The sequence below is a fragment of the Canis lupus genome, chromosome 2, assembly GCF_011100685.1.
Source record: "Canis lupus familiaris isolate Mischka breed German Shepherd chromosome 2, alternate assembly UU_Cfam_GSD_1.0, whole genome shotgun sequence".
Classification (NCBI taxonomy): Eukaryota; Metazoa; Chordata; class Mammalia; order Carnivora; family Canidae; genus Canis; species Canis lupus.
The window spans coordinates 3,969,824-3,988,373 of record NC_049223.1 but is presented as its reverse complement, the minus strand read 5'-3'; the positions used below and the strand labels follow the sequence as shown (position 1 = coordinate 3,988,373).

Sequence of the window (18,550 nt, the reverse complement as noted above, 5' to 3'; positions counted from 1 at the left end):
GGTTTCTGTACTCACAGACCTAGGAAATCTAGGGATAAGAAAGAAACATAAGTAAAGGGATGCATAGAAATGCCTGAGGATCTGAAACAAGCTGAAATGGGGGTGTTGACAGCAATTGCACTGCTGGGGATTTACCCCAAAGACACGGATGCAATGAAACGCTGGGATACCTGCACCCCGATGTTTCTAGCAGCAATGTCCACAATAGCCAAACTGTGGAAGGAGCCTCGGTGTCCATCAAAAGATGAATGGATAAAGAAGATGTGGTTTATGTACACAATGGAATATTAGCCATTAGAAACGACAAATACCCACCATTTGCTTCAACGTGGATGGAACTGGAGGGTATTATGCTGAGTGAAGTAAGTCAATCGGAGAAGGACAAACATTATATGGTCTCATTCATTTGGGGAATATAAATAATAGTGAAAAGGAATAAAGGGGAAAGGAGAAAAATTGAGTGGGAAATATCAGAAAGGGAGACAGAACATGAGAGACTCCTAACTCTGGGAAACGAACTAGGGGTGGTGGAAGGGGAGGTGGGCAGGGGGGTGGAGGGGTGACTGGGTGATGGGCACTGAGGTGGGCACTTGCCTGGATGAGCACTGGGTGTTATTCTATACGTTGGCAAATTGAACACCAATAAAAAATAAATTTATAAAAAAAAAAGGAATTGGGGTGTTGAGAAAATATGATCAAATTCATGTTTTAAATGGTTGCTAAAAGGCCACTTGGTTAGCTGTTGAAGGAGACCTGGATGTCGACTGTCTCCCAGGAATCATCTTGGTCAGTAATATTAATATAACATTGTTTTCAGTAAGTAAAATCAACAACATATCAAATACTACACATAAAATGAAGGCAACTGTCTTCTATAAACTATTACAATAAAGTAACATTAAATAATGGGATTTAAATATTCTGAACAGTGTTTCCACTCACAAAGTGATTCAGAATTAAATCTGCTTCATGCAGCAGTCTGTTTTAGAATTAGTCCTAATAATAAACCCAAAGTAGAAAGGCCAATAAAATGATATGAAATGCCACTAGTAACCTTTTATGGGAACTCTATACCCTTGAAAACTTCAGAGCTTAATATAGTTAAAATCCAGTGAACACTTAGAGATATTATAGAAGGAAATGAATATAAGGATTGTCCTTATCAGTGGATTTAAGGGAATATTTCTCATCCTAGCATTTTCGTGCAGCTGAGAAACGTCACCCTCACAGTGGGAGAGACTACTGGGCTCTTTAATCTTGATATAATCAAGATCCCCAGTCCCCCATCTCGCCAAATCTGCTCCCACCATCAGTCAGAAGCCACTTGTACCTATCCCTAAATTCTCAAAACATGAGATAAATTCTAAACAGCCAGTGAAGTCTCTTATTAGGCTCAAGAAGGGTCCTGGAGATACTCTCTGAACTCTTTTGAGTGTATTAGCTCAGAAACATCCAAGTCTTCAAGGAGACAGGCAATAAATGAAAGGCAAATGGCCTCTATTCAAGGTTGTCCCTCAAACTCTAGTATGTGACAGAAGGAAAAGGGTCCAATTTCAGGTTAAAATAGTTGACCATAAAGTAGTATAATGAACTGTTCCTGCAGTTCAAGGTCTTATCTGGGCATCTTCACCAAATAAATTCATAAAGCTGTATGTTGCAGAAGAAAACTTTGTAAACTATCAGAGAATTATTGCAACAAATGCCACTACGGACATTTGACACCAAATAATTCACGAATGATACCTACATTTTGTCAATTTTCATAATAGAATTTGAAAAAAAACAACTTGTAACTTTTTTTAATTTCAGGACACTTTTTTTTTAAAGACTTTTTATTTATTTATTCATGAGAGACACAGAGAGAGAGGCAGAGACATAGGTAGACATAGGTAGAGGGAGAAGCAGGCTCCTCGCAGGGAGCCTGATGCAGACTCGATCCCAGGACCCCGGGATCATGCCCTGAGCTGAAGGCAGATGCCCCTCAAAGCTAATTTCCCATATCTTAGATTATATTTTGGAATTGCCAGTTTTAAGCCTAAAATTATTCAAATGTCAATGCTTTCACAGTCAGTATGAGAAATAAACTTTATACAATTCCTCCAGCTTCCAAATACAAAGATTTCTACAGTCAGAAAATCTTTATAAATTGTAATATAAAATCTAAAAATTCACCATATTTCAGCCTCAAGGACCTATATGTCAGGAAAAAATATGTATATTTAGAACAGGGACTTTGTTCCTCTATTAAAAACCTCAAAATAAAAGCAACTTCTGGAGCATGTCATTCAATTCAACTGATTATGCCTAAGGCATAAGGACTTGAGCCAACCAAGAGTACAGGTAGTGGGAAAGAGAAAATGAGTAAGATAGTTTTTCTCGTGAAGCTTACAAACTAGAAAAAAATGTGTAATTCTAAATTGGAGGATGATTTAGTCTAAGCTAGGAAATACACCTAAGTGGAATAAGTACAAAAGGACACCAATTTTTAAAAATGGGAGGGTATGGCAAATGTGAGAGGCTGGTCCTCTCCCCCAAATCTGACACTTGTTATAAGCTCTAGGAAGGAAAATATATCTTCTAATACTCTTTACTATGGGTGTACATACTTTCTAACAAACCAAAGCCAATGAAAAGAAAATTTCCTTATCAGAAAAGTAACAGGGGCATATGTGGCACAGTTGATGGTCCCACTCTTGGTTTTGGCTCAGATCAGGATCGCGGAGTCATGGGATTGAGCCCCATGCTTAGCAAGGAGTCTGCTCGAGAGTCCCGCCCCCCCCTACTCTATCTCTGTCAAAGGAATAAATCAATCTTAAAAAAAAAAAAAAAAAAAAAAAAAAAGCAATCCTGTCTGGATCTTAAATAAAATGACATAATTTCCAGTTTCTAGTTACCAGTTCTAAGACATTCACAGAGTTAAGCCTGCTTGATATAAGGATAAAAGCTATTTCCCACTACAGGAGGGGGCTGAGGACTTATCCAATATTATTTAAAGAGCCCAAAAACAGTATGAAAAAAATCTGTTTGATCATAGTACTTTCCTTGTGTCTCTGGCACATCTTCTTTTGTTCTTTAAGAAATATATTTTAGCTTCCTAAGTGAAATACCCATTAACCAGATATTTTTTTTTGTCAGCCTAAGCTATAAAAATTTTATGCATAGAAATGGACAATATAGATCAATACAGACAGAAAACATCCAACTTAAATATTTTAGGCATATTTATTTAATAAATAACTTCAGTAAACAGCATGTAAAAAGTGAACTGTTAAAATTAAAAGGCACTTAACACAAGAATGTGACTAGGATGAAACAAAACGGGCAAACAGTGAGAAGGGAATATACAGTGGCCTATTACAGCGCTGGCTGAAAGGGGGACGTGCTTAAGTGAGAGCTATGGCATAAGTCACAGGACAACTTCACATGTTCAGTAAGAAGGCAAATTTACAGCTGAAATGCCAAAGAAAAAGTACTGGTAAAGTCTTACCCCCAAATTGCAAACAAATACATTAAATGATTAGAAGAGGTGATAAAAAGCACCAGGCTTTTAAACAAAATACAAGGAATAAAGTAAATTCGCCCAAAGGTCCTCAATTCAGCACGTATTATATGTAAATTAAGGCCATTATGTAAATGATGCTAAATTAAGGACTTTTTTGCAGAAAATTTCCAGATACTTTTTCCAAGGCCTGAATTTCTAAAGAGAAGGCGTAAGAGTTACCAAGATAAAGTAACTCTTAAAAATGGCACACAGGTTTTAAAGCTATGTTTCCCTTCCTAACTCTCTTTTTCCCATGGCCTCTACGTAGATAAATATCTCAAAACTATTTTACACCGGTTAATTCCCAATATACTCAAACTTTCAGATATGTCATCAGTCTTGTCTAAATAGGCAAATAGCAAAATAAAAAACTTGAAACAATTCTAAACTAGCTACATAGGACATTTACTTTGGATTCTGTAAAACTAAAACCTGACATATCTGTAAAGCTAAAAATCAATTTTAATACTTGATTAATGGAAACTCTCCACATACTCATTATTTTAACTACTGCCCTTTCAATCACTCTAGAAATCTCACTTAATCCAATAAGAGCCTGATTTTAATAGTCCAGGAGGAAAAGGTCAAAAAGGCACAACGTGACCTTAGCAGATGAGGATAACCATCCTGTCTCAAGTTTTTTGTCAGTCCCTGGCATTGATTATAACATTATTTTCAAAATAATAAAAAAAATTTAAATTACACATATTGTACATTTTAAAAAACTGCACATGAGAAAAACCATGGTGATATTGCCCTAAAGCTACCTTACTGTGACTATGAAAATTATGACTTTGCATTCAGTGTTGTGCAATCTGCATGGGCAGTGCTCATTTTCCCTCATACTTCGGATTGACAACAGTTGTCACAGCACTCTTATAAATAGGATTTTCACCCTAAAAAAGAGAGAGAGAGAGAGAGAGAGAGAGAGAGAAATTATCAGATACTCTACTAAAATCAAGTAGTAGTATTTTATAAAACAATATTAAGAGTTATGGTCATTTTCAGTTGTCTCCGTTCTTATCTGTCCACATATCACACATATCACATATTTTTAAAATGCATTAATAAAAACTTCACACAAAAATGAAACATGAAATCTTTGCTTTTCAAGTCAAAAGGTGACCCTGTAATCTGGTATTATTTCATTCATGAGTCCTTCCTACATGGCACGATTGATTTAAAAATGCCTTCCACAGCAGAGAATGTCCTGTAATGGCTTCTCTCCTTTAAACTAGTTTTGAATGCCTATCTTAAAGAATTAACTCTTCTGCCATTAACTGCCTGATTCTTAACCCTTTACTGTGGTTAAGAAGGTTCTTGATAATTAATGGGAATCCTTGATTGTCATCTCTGTGAGGGAAGTATTCTCTTGAGGCTTTTCCCACCACAGAAATTGTGGACACCAAATGCTCTGAGGCAAAGTACTGCTGAGGGCACTGAGCCTGCAGGAGTCGTCACGCTGCCATTTTTGCTTAGAATGTTAACAAAAATAATGTTATTCTGCATGAAATAATTGTTATTCTTCAGAAAGCATACTGGTGAAATGTTTTATTTTCATTGCAATACTAATTTTAGCAAAGAGTACCAAAATGAAGCCCAGAAAATGACTCCAAGCCATAAACTAAAGAGCTCTTTCAAGACCCAAAAATATACAAGCATTGATGTTTTAAGCATGCAAATAACATACAATCCCACAAGACCATTTTCTTAAAACAAAACAAAACAAAACAAAATCTAAGTGATACATTTAAATATCTACTATAGCATTTTCTTTCTCCTATCTTTATCAACTGAAACTAGCTTGAAGGCCAACTGAGTACAGCCAAATAATCCTATATCAGAAAAAATCACAGTGAGCACCAATCAATAAATGTTAAATAAAAACTTAAGACCTTAGGATTTTAGGCAAAAATTAATTGGTTTTATATTGCACTATAGAGCCATTTGTGGTGATTTTTAAAAATATTTATAGAAAGCATCTAAACACTAATTTTTGCTTTTAAATTTTATTTACACTTCATTGTAAATTTATTACACTTCATTATATCGGGATATGGCTTTTACTGTCACAATTTCTGCCCTCTCAGAGGGTATAGGCTGGTGCATGACAAACATGCAAATAAAATAAGGCACTCTAATATAGTACAAAACAGAATTATAAACATAGTACGGGAGCAGTAAAAGAAAGGACTGACTTTGAGAAGATTAGGGCATTTTCACAGAGAAACTGACTATAGATAAAATATTGATCAATAAATAGAAACACATGCAAAGTCAAGGTCTAGGAAAAAGAATGAAACATTTATATAGTTTAGAAGTTTTTAAGAGTGTGAGTGTACGTTCTGAGGTGTGAGCAAGGGAGAGGAGACAAGAAAGAAGACATGGCCAAATCATAAAAGGTCCTGTGTGCCATGCTAGAGAGACTGAATTTTATTCTGTAGAGGAGAAATCACTGAGAAAAAGTATAGCATGTAAAGCTGGATGGTCCCGAAACACACCAAATAAACCATTACAACTTCAGCTCAGTAGCTCATCTGAATTCCTATTAAGACAGGACAATATGCCTTAGCCTGACCCCAACCCCACCTCACAAAATACATCTTGACCCATCATTTCAGAAACATGGTGCAGGAACTCAGGATCCCTCAGAGACAAACATCAAATAATCTGGATAATAGAAAACATGTAGGATATCCATTTCTCATCTCTTACCCAACTGAAGCTAATACATTATTATACAGACTGGATCTTGGCAACTACATTCTTAGCAAGTTATATAGTACAAATATGTTCATTACACTCCTTATTTCCATCTTCCTATTCAGCATTTGAGGCTAGAACTTGGTTCTTTCAAATACACGGAGAAAACAAATCACCATTTTTCTTTGAAACAATATATTAGATCAATCTAGTATTTCATACTTAAGAATTTATAAGGGAAGAAAACACATACACAAAACTAAAACAAGCAAGCCCCCTCCCCCCAAAAATCCAGAAAACAAAATACAAAAGAAAAAATACCCAAAAAACTAATGAGTCCAAAGTACATAAGGCAGAACTTACCTTTGGAGAAAAGTCTGCCTTTTCATATACACAAACATTTATATACGCATTATTACATCCAAACAAAAGATTAACATGCAAGGTTAGAAGTAAAATTAAATTATCTGTGTTAGGCATCATTTTAGATGGAGGTAAACTAAAATAAACCAGATTAGTTTCCAACGTTCAGAGTGCAACCCCACCCTTATCTTGAGAGAGAAAAAATCAAAGCATATTTAAATCAACAGAACAGAGTTATATTCAGAAGTAAAGTCCTTGTATGTACGCAGTAAAATGTCATTTTTGTGCTCACACTAGAAACTGGCTAGAAAATCATCTCTGTAATATAACATATTAGATACACAACACACAATGGTGAGAGATTAGGAATCTACATTAAAACCTGCGTAACAGCAGGGAGGATAGAAAATTTTATAATCCACTCTAAAATTTTAAGGTTGATAATTTGATTTTTTTTAACGTACCTACAAAATAGTCTTATGTGGTGAAATAATCACAGTGCCCGCTCATTCTCTGAAATATGTTAATAGCATAATTCACTGATTGGTAAACCCTGATCCCATATCAGAAAACTGTTTCATGAGTCATAATTCATTTTCATTTCTTGATGCTCATTCCTTAATTTCTATTGTTTATTTCTACTTTAATTTTTCATAAGAAAACATCTCAGAATAACCTGTAGCCATTAATTTGCCTGGATTTCACCAATGAACTCATCAATAAACTTCACCAATAAACTTTTAAACAAACTTCTCAAGTTATCCAAAATGCCTATTTTGGCTGAAAAAGTAACATTTTAGTGAAACTTAATTGTTTCACTATTATTTATTGATAATTTCTTGCAAAGTACAATTTAATGTGTAGTAAAGACAGAAATTACATCTTTCAATAGGATACATGGAAATTTATCTTACTTGAGAAATAACCATATGCATTGTCAATATTTGACTGTTTTTGACCTACCAAAAAAAAAAAAAAAAAAAAGGAAAAAGGAAAGAAAAAAAAATCTAGCAAATCAGCTTCCTTCTAAAAATAGTCTGTGGAAAGGATCAGGTAAGAGAAGAACACATAGAGTCTGGACTAATACAAAAATGTACCAGGCTGCCCATATACAACTATGACTGTAATCTTCTGCCAGCAAATCTAATTTTGCCATTGGAAAAGTCTTAAAATCTGCTTAAAAATAAAAGAAAAAAAAGACAAGTAATGGTTTCTAATGTTATTGGGCCTTCCTACCTTTTAAAAATATTAAACATACCTGTATTTTAAGTACACTCTTGGTAAATAGGCAAAACCACAGTGCTGGTTTCTATGTCATAAAGTGGTATGTCCATTACAAATGTTTGTCCAATACAGTTATGTCACTCAAATGTCACAAAGGGGTAATTCTCCATAAGAGAATGATCTATCTCTACTTAACAGGTAACAGAGTCTCCTGAAGATCTGTGACTGCTGCCAATACAGTGCTGTGGGTAAGAATATGAACCCTGGAGCCCACTGTGCCTGGGTCTGAATCTGAGCTCTTCCACTGACTAACCATGGGTGAACCTGGTCAAGTTATCCAACCCTTCTGTGCCTCAGTTTTCTAATATGTGAAATTAAAAAAAAAAAAAAATCCTTGGGAGAAGAAAGAGAAATTCTGGACCACCAGCCAGGAGAATCTGTTCTTATCATAACCTTTTAAATCAGTTTAAGGGATTTACATGATTACATTAAAATATGCTAGCATCATTTCATGAAAAATCAGATATAAGGAAATCCTGTCCACTCCTAATAAAAGAAAAAATAATAAATTTGTCATTCAGGTAAAATGTATATTCACCAGAAGAGCTTACCATAATTTACTGAGTAGGATAAGCAAGCCTTACCACAACTCTGAAATTTTCAACTAAATTTTTATTTAAAACTATAAATAGGACTTTCTCTTTAAAGTCTTTGTTGTTGTTTTTTAAAAAAAGTTCAATGTTTAAGTTGAATATCAGAATCATTCAATAACAAGAAAATATATAGAATTTCAACTTACATCAAGAACTAAAGTATCTTCAAATAGTTCTAAAATCAGTAACAATGACATTGGAGTTGTATAGCATACAAATGTTTCACCAGGTTACATTTTTTTTCTATTTTGCAATTTAGATTTCACTTTTACTTTTCATTGTTTCACCCTAAAATCTACATATGGTGATTTGTAAGTAAGGATAATGTCATCTAAAGCACAGGACTGTAGTGAGGATGGTAAGTTGACAAGCTGATATCACATACTGCAGTTCATTAGCCAGATATCCACACCCACACAACAGATGTTATTAATGGCTCCCTGTTAAAGGCGTGACAACCAAGCTCCCAACAGCCAAGTGGCTCGATGCTGTTGAAGTGCTGAGTTCTGACCAGAGGTCTGGCAGGCCACAAAGCACATTCTCTTCTTACTGTTACCCAGCTGCTGCTTCTGTACCATAAGGCTCCTTTGAAAGCCCTTTGAAAAGCTAACTCTAAATTAACACACACCAAAAAACCCCCACAATATAGCCATATAAATAAAGCCAGACTTTAAAAAAAAAAACAAAACAAAACAGCAGTTGTGATAAAGGACACACAGTGCAGTAAAAAAAAGGATAAAAGTTCACATGCAAAGACAGAAAAAGAAAGAAAATACGAACGGCAACTTAGAGACCAGCTTTACGTCCATAGTTTGGATTCTTGAAATTATTAATAGGACTCTTGTAAATCGGATTTTCTTGCTAAAGTAAAAGAAATAGTTTCTAATGATTTCATCAGAAAAACACTGACATGTATATTGTTAAACACTATAAGAGAATTTTCCCTATTTCATAGATTTTACTTTTTTTTTTCATAGATTTTACTTTTACACTTCTATATAGCATTTAACAACAACAACAAAAAAGCCCCAACCCAAACTGTAGTAAATGCAAATGACTAAAATTCATTATACTTTAAAATTACCGAAGACTGCCTTCTTTGTCAAAAGATAAATATATGAAGGCCAAGGTTTGGCCACCCTACCCTCAGACTTCATATTTCAAACCACATTATATGCTAGCACATTTCACCCACTTTCAGCTTTTAAAAATTTTTTACAAAGTTTTATTGAGTTATAATTTGCAGAGTTAAATATATTCCTTTTATGTATAGAGTTGTACATACATACCCACAATCAAGATCATCCCAAGAAGATCCCTCATGCCCTCTCCCCCCCCACTCCAGCCTCTGGAAACCATGGACTTAGTTCTGCCTCTAGAGTTTTTGCCTTTTCCAGGATCTCATATAAATGGAATCATATAATACGCAGCCTTTTGAGTCTGGCTGCTCTTGATCAAGGTTCTTTGTTGGGAAGAAGAGAAAAATAAGAGAGACAGAGAATGAGAGAGAGAGAGAGAGAGAGAGAGAGAGAATGCTTTCCACTGAATATCGTGCCACATAGATATTATCTAGAATTCTATTTTACATGAGATGAAAAGGCTGAAGAGCAGATTTAAGATCAAAATCAGGAAATAAAAACACTGACCACAGTATCCAGAAGATACTTCCTTACAATGTTCTGGTTTGATGGGATATATTTAAGAGGTTTTCTGTTTTTCACCAAATACCAAGTTCTCTGAGTGATGAACTTTTGGGGAAATAAAATACTCAAAGAAGACTTTAATAATCAGTTTCAGCGTTAACAGACAAGCCTTAGAAGTGTTACATTTACTTTGTGAACTGCCCTACTTTTTAGATGTTCTGCAACTTACCGTGTCCCATTTGGCATTCATTTTTTCCTTTTCAAATTTGGCAAATTCCCTTCTGTCATGAATTATCATTAAAAGCTTCCAAATCAGCAGCAACGCAAGCCCAATAAGAACAATTCCAGCAACCACACCAGCTACAATTGGAATGATGTCTGGTCCAGTGGGGCACTCTGTAAAGTAAAAAGGAAGGGATTGATATATGCAAAGTAGGGCTAAAACTACAAAGACCTGGCTAGTGTCTCAACAAAAACACAGAGGAATAAAAGCTCAAGATAAGTAAATGTAAAGAATTCCAAAGAATCTATAAAAAAGATACTAGAATTAACAAAGACCTTATAAAGCCAGAGGATACGTGCCCAATAAACAAAAATCATATGTATTTCTATATAGTATATGAAAGTTTATTTCTACATATTGGAAATGGAAATTTAGAAAATAGTATCTTCTGTAACAGCACTGAAAATCATGAAATACTTATGTATACATCCAACAAAATATGTGCACCATTTGCATGTGAAAAATTACTAAGCACTGATGTAAGAAATCCAAGACCTGCATAAATGGAGAAGTATTCCATATTCATGGATGGAAAGACTCAGTAATGTTAAGATGTCAATTCTCCCCCAATTTGATTAAATAAACTTAATGCAATCCCAATCAAAATCCTGGCAGGATTTTTATAGGTATCAGCAAGTTAATTCTACAATGTACAAAGAAGGCAGAGAACTAGGAAAGTATTTCAAAAACACTTTGGAAAAGAACAAAATTGGACATCTCACATTACCAGATTTCAAGACTAGCTATAAAACAACAGTAATTGACACAGTGTGGTATATTGGCTAAAGGTCAGATGCACAGATAAATGGAACATAATAAAGAATTAGACCAACATACATAAGATCATTTGATTTTTCAAAGGTAGAGAAGAATCAGTCTTTCCAACAAAGTGCTAGAACTACTACACATCCATATATAAGAACTGAATCTCACTCCATATACTAAAATTAACTCAAAATGGGTTACAGGCCTAAATGGAAAAACCAGAAACTATTAAACTTCTAAAGAAAACACAGGAGAGGGCAGCCCCAGTGGCTCAGCGGTTTAGTGCCGCCTTTGGCCCAGGGTGTGATCCTGGAGACCCAGGATCGGGTCCCGCGTCGGGCTCCGTGCATGGAGCCTGCTTCTCCCTCTGCCTGTGTCTCTCTCTCTCTCTCTCATTCTCTCTCTCTCACATGAATAAATAAATAAAATATTTAAAAAAATAAAAGACTCATGCTTTACTGACTGAACTGGCCAAGTGTCCAATTTAAATTAAAAAAAAAAAAAAAGAAAATACAAGAAAAATCGTTATGAACCTGAGTTAGGCATGGAGTGCTAGATAGAACAGTAAAAGCAAGATCCATAAAAGAAAGACGGTAAATTGTAGTTCATCAAAATTAAAGCTTCTGGTCTTTCAAAAACAATGTTAAAAAGATGAAAAGATAAGGAAGCATAAATTGGTAAACATGTATCTGTAAATGCAAAATACAGAGACTTCAAGAAAAAAACAGTTTGGCTATTTCTTATAGGGTTAAACATATGCTTACCATATGCCCTCAAATGCATTTCTACCATATATCCAAAAGAAATTAACACTTACATTCCTACAACAACCTGTACAGAAATGTAGGAAATTTCAAAGAATATAACAAAAAGTGCCTACAAAAATCAAAATAAAAAATGTTTCCTCTTCTGAGAAGCTAAACAAATTCATGCTTTATAATATTCTTTAAAATTATCTTTCCCAGTAGCACTCAAGCCTAAATCAAGCTCAAATTCAAGCATCATCAATAATGAGCCAAGTCCTAGTGAATTCCTGTCCTGGTTAAATAAATGTCAGGCAGTATGCTGAGTATTTTATGTGGATTCATACATTTAGTCTTCAAACTCTCCATTCATAACACTTAAGACTTGTTTTTTCCTTCTTCTTTTATATCGTTAACAATACTATTTTTGAGATTAAAAGTGCCCTAACTTGAATTTAAAATAATCCAGCTGGAAGTGTTACTGGGTGCTAGGGAAACTGCCAAGAGGCCTAAGTAGCAGTAGAAAAGAAAATGGAAAGAATTTTGAAATGATCAGACTTTTACCTGGTGTCTCTACAACATGAACAATGGCCTCATTATTCCCATTCACTGAATATGTGAAATAGAACCAGCAGTCGTCAACATCCTTCTCTTTACAATGGGATAGGGGATCAACCTGGCCTGGTTGTGGTAATTTGTCCCGATTTTCAACCTTGGTAATGTTGAAATGTGAACATTCCTGTGCGCAAGTGTCTTTCTTTTCTCCTTTATTGAAGGCTCTGCACTGAACACATTCTCTGTGAAAACACAAATTGCATTAAAAACTTATTTAAAATAAATATTTGCTTAAGGATTATTTCATGGGAGTAAATGGAGAGGCATATGACACTTCTAGATGGGAAAACTAAATATAAAGACACTAGTTTTCCAAGTGAAGTTACATAGTACAGTTCAAATTAAAATCCAAAAAGAGAAATTAAAAAGTCATAAATAGAAGAAACAGAGTGCGGCATGAACATGGGGAAGCAAAAGAAGACAAGAAAGTATGCGACCATGAAGCGAATGCTTAGTCTCCGAGATCAGAGGCTTAAAGAGAAGGATAGATTAAAACCTAAAAAGAAAGAAAAGAAAGTTCCCAGTGTACTCAAGGAAAGAGAAGTCCCCCAACATGCTTCCTGCTTATTCTTCCAATATAACACACAGCTGGGCCCACCTTACCACATCCTGGTTGATACCAACTTTGTCAACTTTTCTTTTTTTTCTTTTTTTTTTAAATTTTTATTTATTTATGATAGTCACAGAGAGAGAGAGAGAGAGAGAGAGAGAGAGGCAGAGACATAGGCAGAGGGAGAAGCAGGCTCCATGCACGGGGAGCCCGACATGTGATTCTATCCCAGGTCTCCAGGATCGCGCCCTGGGGCCAAAGGCAGGCGCTAAACCGCTGCGCCACCCAGGGATCCCTGTCAACTTTTCTATTAAAGCCAAACTTGACTTAGTACAGTCAGTGATGGACTGTCTGTATGCCAAGTGTATCCCTTGTATAACTGACTGTGTAATGGCTGAAATTGAAAAACTGGGGCAAAAGTATCGAGTGGCTCTAAGGATTGCCAAGGATCTAAGATTCGAATGATTGCCATGCACACACAAAGGAACCTATGCAGATGACTGCTTAGTACAGACAGTAACTCAGCACAAGTGTTAAATTGTGGCCACAGTTGACCGGGACCTTAAACGAAGGATCCGGAAGATTCCTGGAGTTCCCATAATGTACATTTCTAACCATAGGTACAACATTGAGCGGATGCTAGATGATTACGGAGCCCCTCAGTTCTAATTCTTAAAAGATAGAGTTTTTCTGCATTCTTATACCAACTTTTTCTGTTGACAGTTCATATTAGCAATATGCTATAGTATGAATTATTCTTCTTACCCATTTGCTCTGTTACGAGCTGAGTATGGTTAAATATACTCATTTTTTGATGTTTTGAAATCAGTATTTTGTATCATTTTAAGTATTGTTGCATCTTTCTATAAATCAGATGATTGCTTGTAAAAAAATAAAATAAAAAATGAATAAAAATAAAAAGTCATAAATAAAACTAGCCTTATCAGACACTATAAATATATAATACAAAACCAAAATGATATAAGCATTGTGTTATTTGTACAATAACACTTCTTCAAAAGGCAAACCATCATTTTGCTTAGTTTAGTCAAGAGATCATAATGAAACTGGTAATACTAATTTCACAAAGGTTACCCTATGGGATTCAATTACATAGCCAATTCAGACCAAAATGATGGCATCAACTACTCTCATATGACACACAAGTATTGTATGACAAACGCTAGTGACTGAGAAAGGATCTTTAAGCTCAGAGTGGGCTACCGTGGGTCACATACCTTATTTCCAGTGTGACCTAACATCAGTACTGTTCTGGTTCTAGTGATAACAGTACATAGGTCAACAGACAACTAATATCAACTCTTTCAAGCAACTAGGTAATACTTACTTGTGTTCAGCACAGACACCAAGGCAGGTCTGACACATCTCACAGGTTGGCCCTTGAAACTTGGGGTCTGTACACTTACAGGCACCACACTCACAGACGCCCCTGCCATTGCAGATCTGCCCGTTCGTGGCCAGGCATGAAGTCGTGTCCAGAGAACAGTCACAGGCACTGCCAGTGTAGTTGGGGTTGCACTCGCACACACGACACTTGCAAACACCATTTCCTGGAATTAAAAATATCACTTCTCATTACAATGGTAAAAATATACAACCATGGCACTGACTTTAAAAGCAACAAGTAGTAATGGGGAAGGATATGTAGTGAAGGATGGACTGACCCCTCAATGCTGCCCTTATCCTACTTATTCACCAAGCAAACTCTGAATGTTTTTTATTGTACAAGATGGGATCACTTTTCATAACCATTTTAAGACCCCTTTCTCACCTCCACAAATTAAGCCATTGGACCTATCGCAGTTGAAATTATCACACTCGCAAAATTTGCCAGAATAAATTTCATTTGTATTATCCCTCTTCCTACAAACACATTGTCCACAGACACACTCTCCATTGTTACTACAGATTTCTGAACTGTTTTCTTTCCTGCAGTAAGCATCCATATCTTCACTGTTAACTTCATCTGTGCTACATTCACAATGTCTACCAACACGTCCCTCGTTGCACCTAAAAAAAGAATCCAAAATTTCAATCACATAAAATAAAAATAATTGAAAATAATGTCATATTGCGAGAAAGACTGGGAGAAGAAATTAGACTATAAACAAAATCTTCAAAATACAATTCTATTACATGCGAGTGCTCCCACCACACATCACAGACAGGTACAAAAGGGTTCATAAGTGCACACATGTGCAGGCATTAGTCAAGTTCATATGGAATATATGCAAGGGCCTAGGGAGAAAAATATTTCTTCAGGAAAATAATCATTTTTTTAATAAATTAATTTTTTATTGGAGTTCAATTTACCAACATACAGAATAACACCCAGTGCTCATCCTGTCAAGTGTCCCCCTCAGTGCCCGTCACCCACTCACCCCCACCCCCTGCCCTCCTCCCCTTCCACCACCCCTAGTTCGTTTCCCAGAGCTAGGAGTCTTTAAGTCAATCGGAGAAGGACAAACAGTGTATATTCTCATTCATTTGGGGAATATAAATAATAGTGAAAGGAAATATCAGAAAGGGAGACAGAAAATAATCATTTTGATCAAGATGAAAATATCATCTAGCGGTGAACAGGTAAATAAAACATTTGGAAATATAGGATCAACTTACTTTAAAAGACTACATATGTTCTGTTCTCAAATGACATGCTATTACATTTGGTATTATATGTGAAGTATCTCTAAATTTAAAGCAAAGGTCCAATTGTTAATCTAAAAAAGTACAATAAACACCAAAAAGTACATGGAAATTGAAGAAAAACATATTGAGCATATCACTTAAAAATATATTATTTAAAAATAGGTATATCCTATAGGTCCAGACTTTTCAAACACACTGTATTTCTAGAACACCCAAGGCTTATAGACACTGGCAATACACTAATTCTGTATCTGGTGAATATGTAAAGGAAGGCAAAATATTCTTTTTTAAAGATTTATTTATTTATTTTAGACAGAGTGCAAGCATGTGCTCACACATGCAATTAAGGGGAAGGGCACAGGAGAGGAAGGGAAAGAAAAAATCGTTAAGCAGACTCCCCACTGAACAGGAGTCCAAAACCAGGCTCAATCCCAGGACTCTAAGATCATGAATCAAGAGTTGGCCACTTAATCAAATGAGCCACCCCAGTGCCCCAGAAAGACAAAATATTTTTAAATCTTTTTAGGTAATGAATCTTACTAAAAACGGATCTACATGACTCAATCGGGATAGGTACAACATATAAAAGTAAAATATAGTATTTAAATCATTATTCAGAATAGACAATTAGTAACTAATGGTGAAATCCAGCCATTTACTTTTCTCAGGATTAAAAACCCTTCAAAACCTTGTCATTTGGGGCTGATGTTTGGATCAAAATACTCTCCCCTTCCTATCTTTTGAGGAGAAAGCTGTATTGAGTATATTCAATTTTAATTTTTAATTAAGAGATAACCACCACAGTGTAAAAAACATGTAAAATCATTTGATTACAATTTTGTTAGTAATAGATTCTACATTCAGGGAAGTGTTTTCTTTTTAATCTCACAAAGTACATTTGTACACTTGGTTTTTTTTTTTTAAGATTTAATTTATTTATTTATTCATGAGAGACAGAGAAAGAGAGGCAGAGACACAGGCAGAGGGAGAAGCAGGCCCCATGCAAGAAGCCTGATGTGGGATTCGATCCCTGGACTCGGGGATCATGCCCTGAGCCAAAGGCAGACGCTCAACTGCTGAGCCACCTCGGGGACGCAATACACTTGTTTTTAAAACTTATTCCAACAGTGCAGAAGTACATGCACAAGGTGTTCCGGCATCCTAGTGCCATTTCCCAGATAAAACCACCACTATAAGTTTGATATAGTTTCTTAAAACACTTCTCTGTAAACGTATTTTACATAAGCTCATTTAGCTATAGAAAATTCAGGTTGTTATTTTATGAGGGAAAAACTCAACAATTTGTTACATATATGTCATAGATAGCTATAAAAGCTTTTATTTCAAAGAGCATCTTCTTACGAAAAAAAGTATCATGCACAAGATCATCAAATTGATCTCATGGTGAGCAACAGTGGTTGGAACAAAGAGTTTAACTCATTCTAAATAGATGTTTTTCTGGACATCTCAAAAGAGCCTGCTCATAACTTTATAAATCCAGTACACCTCTCGCTCATTCTCCAACAACCTCTGCTCACCTGCAAGCTCCACACTCAAACGTCCCATTTCCTTCATGACATTTTGGACTACTAGGGATTCCTTCACTCTGGCATTCACATTCACAGATGAACTGAAGAATAACTTCTACTTCTTCAGTAAAGCCCAAAGGCTTAATTTTAATGGTTTCAGAATTCTTATTTGGACATTTATTTGAAGTTATACTGATTTCAAATTGAACCTTGAAGGAAAAAAAGACAATTAAATTAACAACTAAGCAATTTATATCTGCTAAAAAGTCTTTCAAAAAGCTACTCACTTTTTACTGTTGCTTAAATTACAAACCAGATTTGCTTATAAACAGATAATTTTTCTTTTCTTCAGAAAATGCTGATACAACATACCTCATCTCCAATGGAAATATTGGAACATTTTCTTCCATTTTCCCCTGTTCCATTCACCCCATTCTTACAGTAAGATTTGTAATTTATTGTAACTCCTTCTGGCAGTTTGCTGTTTTCCAAAATGACTTCTGAGGAAAGGGACTAAAATAAAGACTAATCACACACAGGAAAGAAACCAAATGCTACTATAAAGTACACTGAATACATAAAACCAAAGGGCAAAATGAACTATTAAGAAAACAGTATCATTCAAATAAAAGGTTTGGAGCCAAATGCTAGGTGACTAAGAAACTCAGAACCCAGAGAAACAGGCTCGAATTAAATTCTTTAAAATAATGTACATGATTAAAAAGTAGGAGTATTTGTGCTTTAATTACTGATGATCATACGGTGCAAAAGAGGCCTAATATTAATATGAGGAGCCCTAAGAACTCAGAACATTTTCTGTCCCCATTGGCAATATGGCTCTCCTCTGGCCCTACCACTTCCAGCCGACTAGAGATAAACAACTGACTATATAGTCTGGGAACAAATCTGCTTAGGAGCCATTACAGACTGGGCCAAAAAACAAAAACAAAAACAAAAACAAAAACAGAACAAAAAACAAAAACAAAACACAAACAAACCCAAAACCCTGAGTATGAATGACTCAAACCAGTGTGTTTTTTTAGAATTATCAGATCACTCAGGAAAAATGGAGAAGGGTCAGCAGCAAGCTGTCTCTTAGTCACATATCTACATGCGAGTTAGGAAAATATGCAATACTCTATTAAGATAGAGAACAACTATAGGGAAGACAGAGAACAACTGGAGTCTTAAAAATCTTTGTAATAAAAAACCTCTCGGAACGCCTGGGTTGCTCAGCGGTTGAGCGCCTGCCTTTGGCCCGGGCGTGA

At 35.5% G+C, this 18,550-nt stretch overlaps 1 protein-coding gene and 1 pseudogene across 2 annotated transcripts in view; one reads left to right on the top strand and one right to left on the bottom strand.

Annotated features, from left to right (window-relative positions):
• Positions 1-3,203: 3,203 nt before the first annotated feature.
• The window catches only part of ITGB1 (integrin subunit beta 1), a 46,093-nt gene continuing 30,746 nt past the window's right edge, over positions 3,204-18,550 (bottom strand). Inside the window, exons 10-17 of one of the 2 annotated variants that reach the window (XM_038529709.1) lie at positions 17,655-17,795; positions 17,292-17,491; positions 14,876-15,114; positions 14,432-14,654; positions 12,483-12,715; positions 10,357-10,523; positions 9,265-9,345; positions 3,204-4,437 (exon numbers count right to left, since the gene is read on the bottom strand). In XM_038529709.1, the coding sequence (XP_038385637.1) occupies positions 9,271-9,345; positions 10,357-10,523; positions 12,483-12,715; positions 14,432-14,654; positions 14,876-15,114; positions 17,292-17,491; positions 17,655-17,795 (1,278 nt within the window). In that variant the 3' untranslated portion in view covers positions 3,204-4,437; positions 9,265-9,270. The remainder of the gene's footprint in view (positions 4,438-9,264; positions 9,346-10,356; positions 10,524-12,482; positions 12,716-14,431; positions 14,655-14,875; positions 15,115-17,291; positions 17,492-17,654; positions 17,796-18,550) is intronic. The other variant, XM_038529710.1, reaches the window with a different exon arrangement.
• Positions 12,936-13,752, top strand: LOC100683136 (annotated as a pseudogene).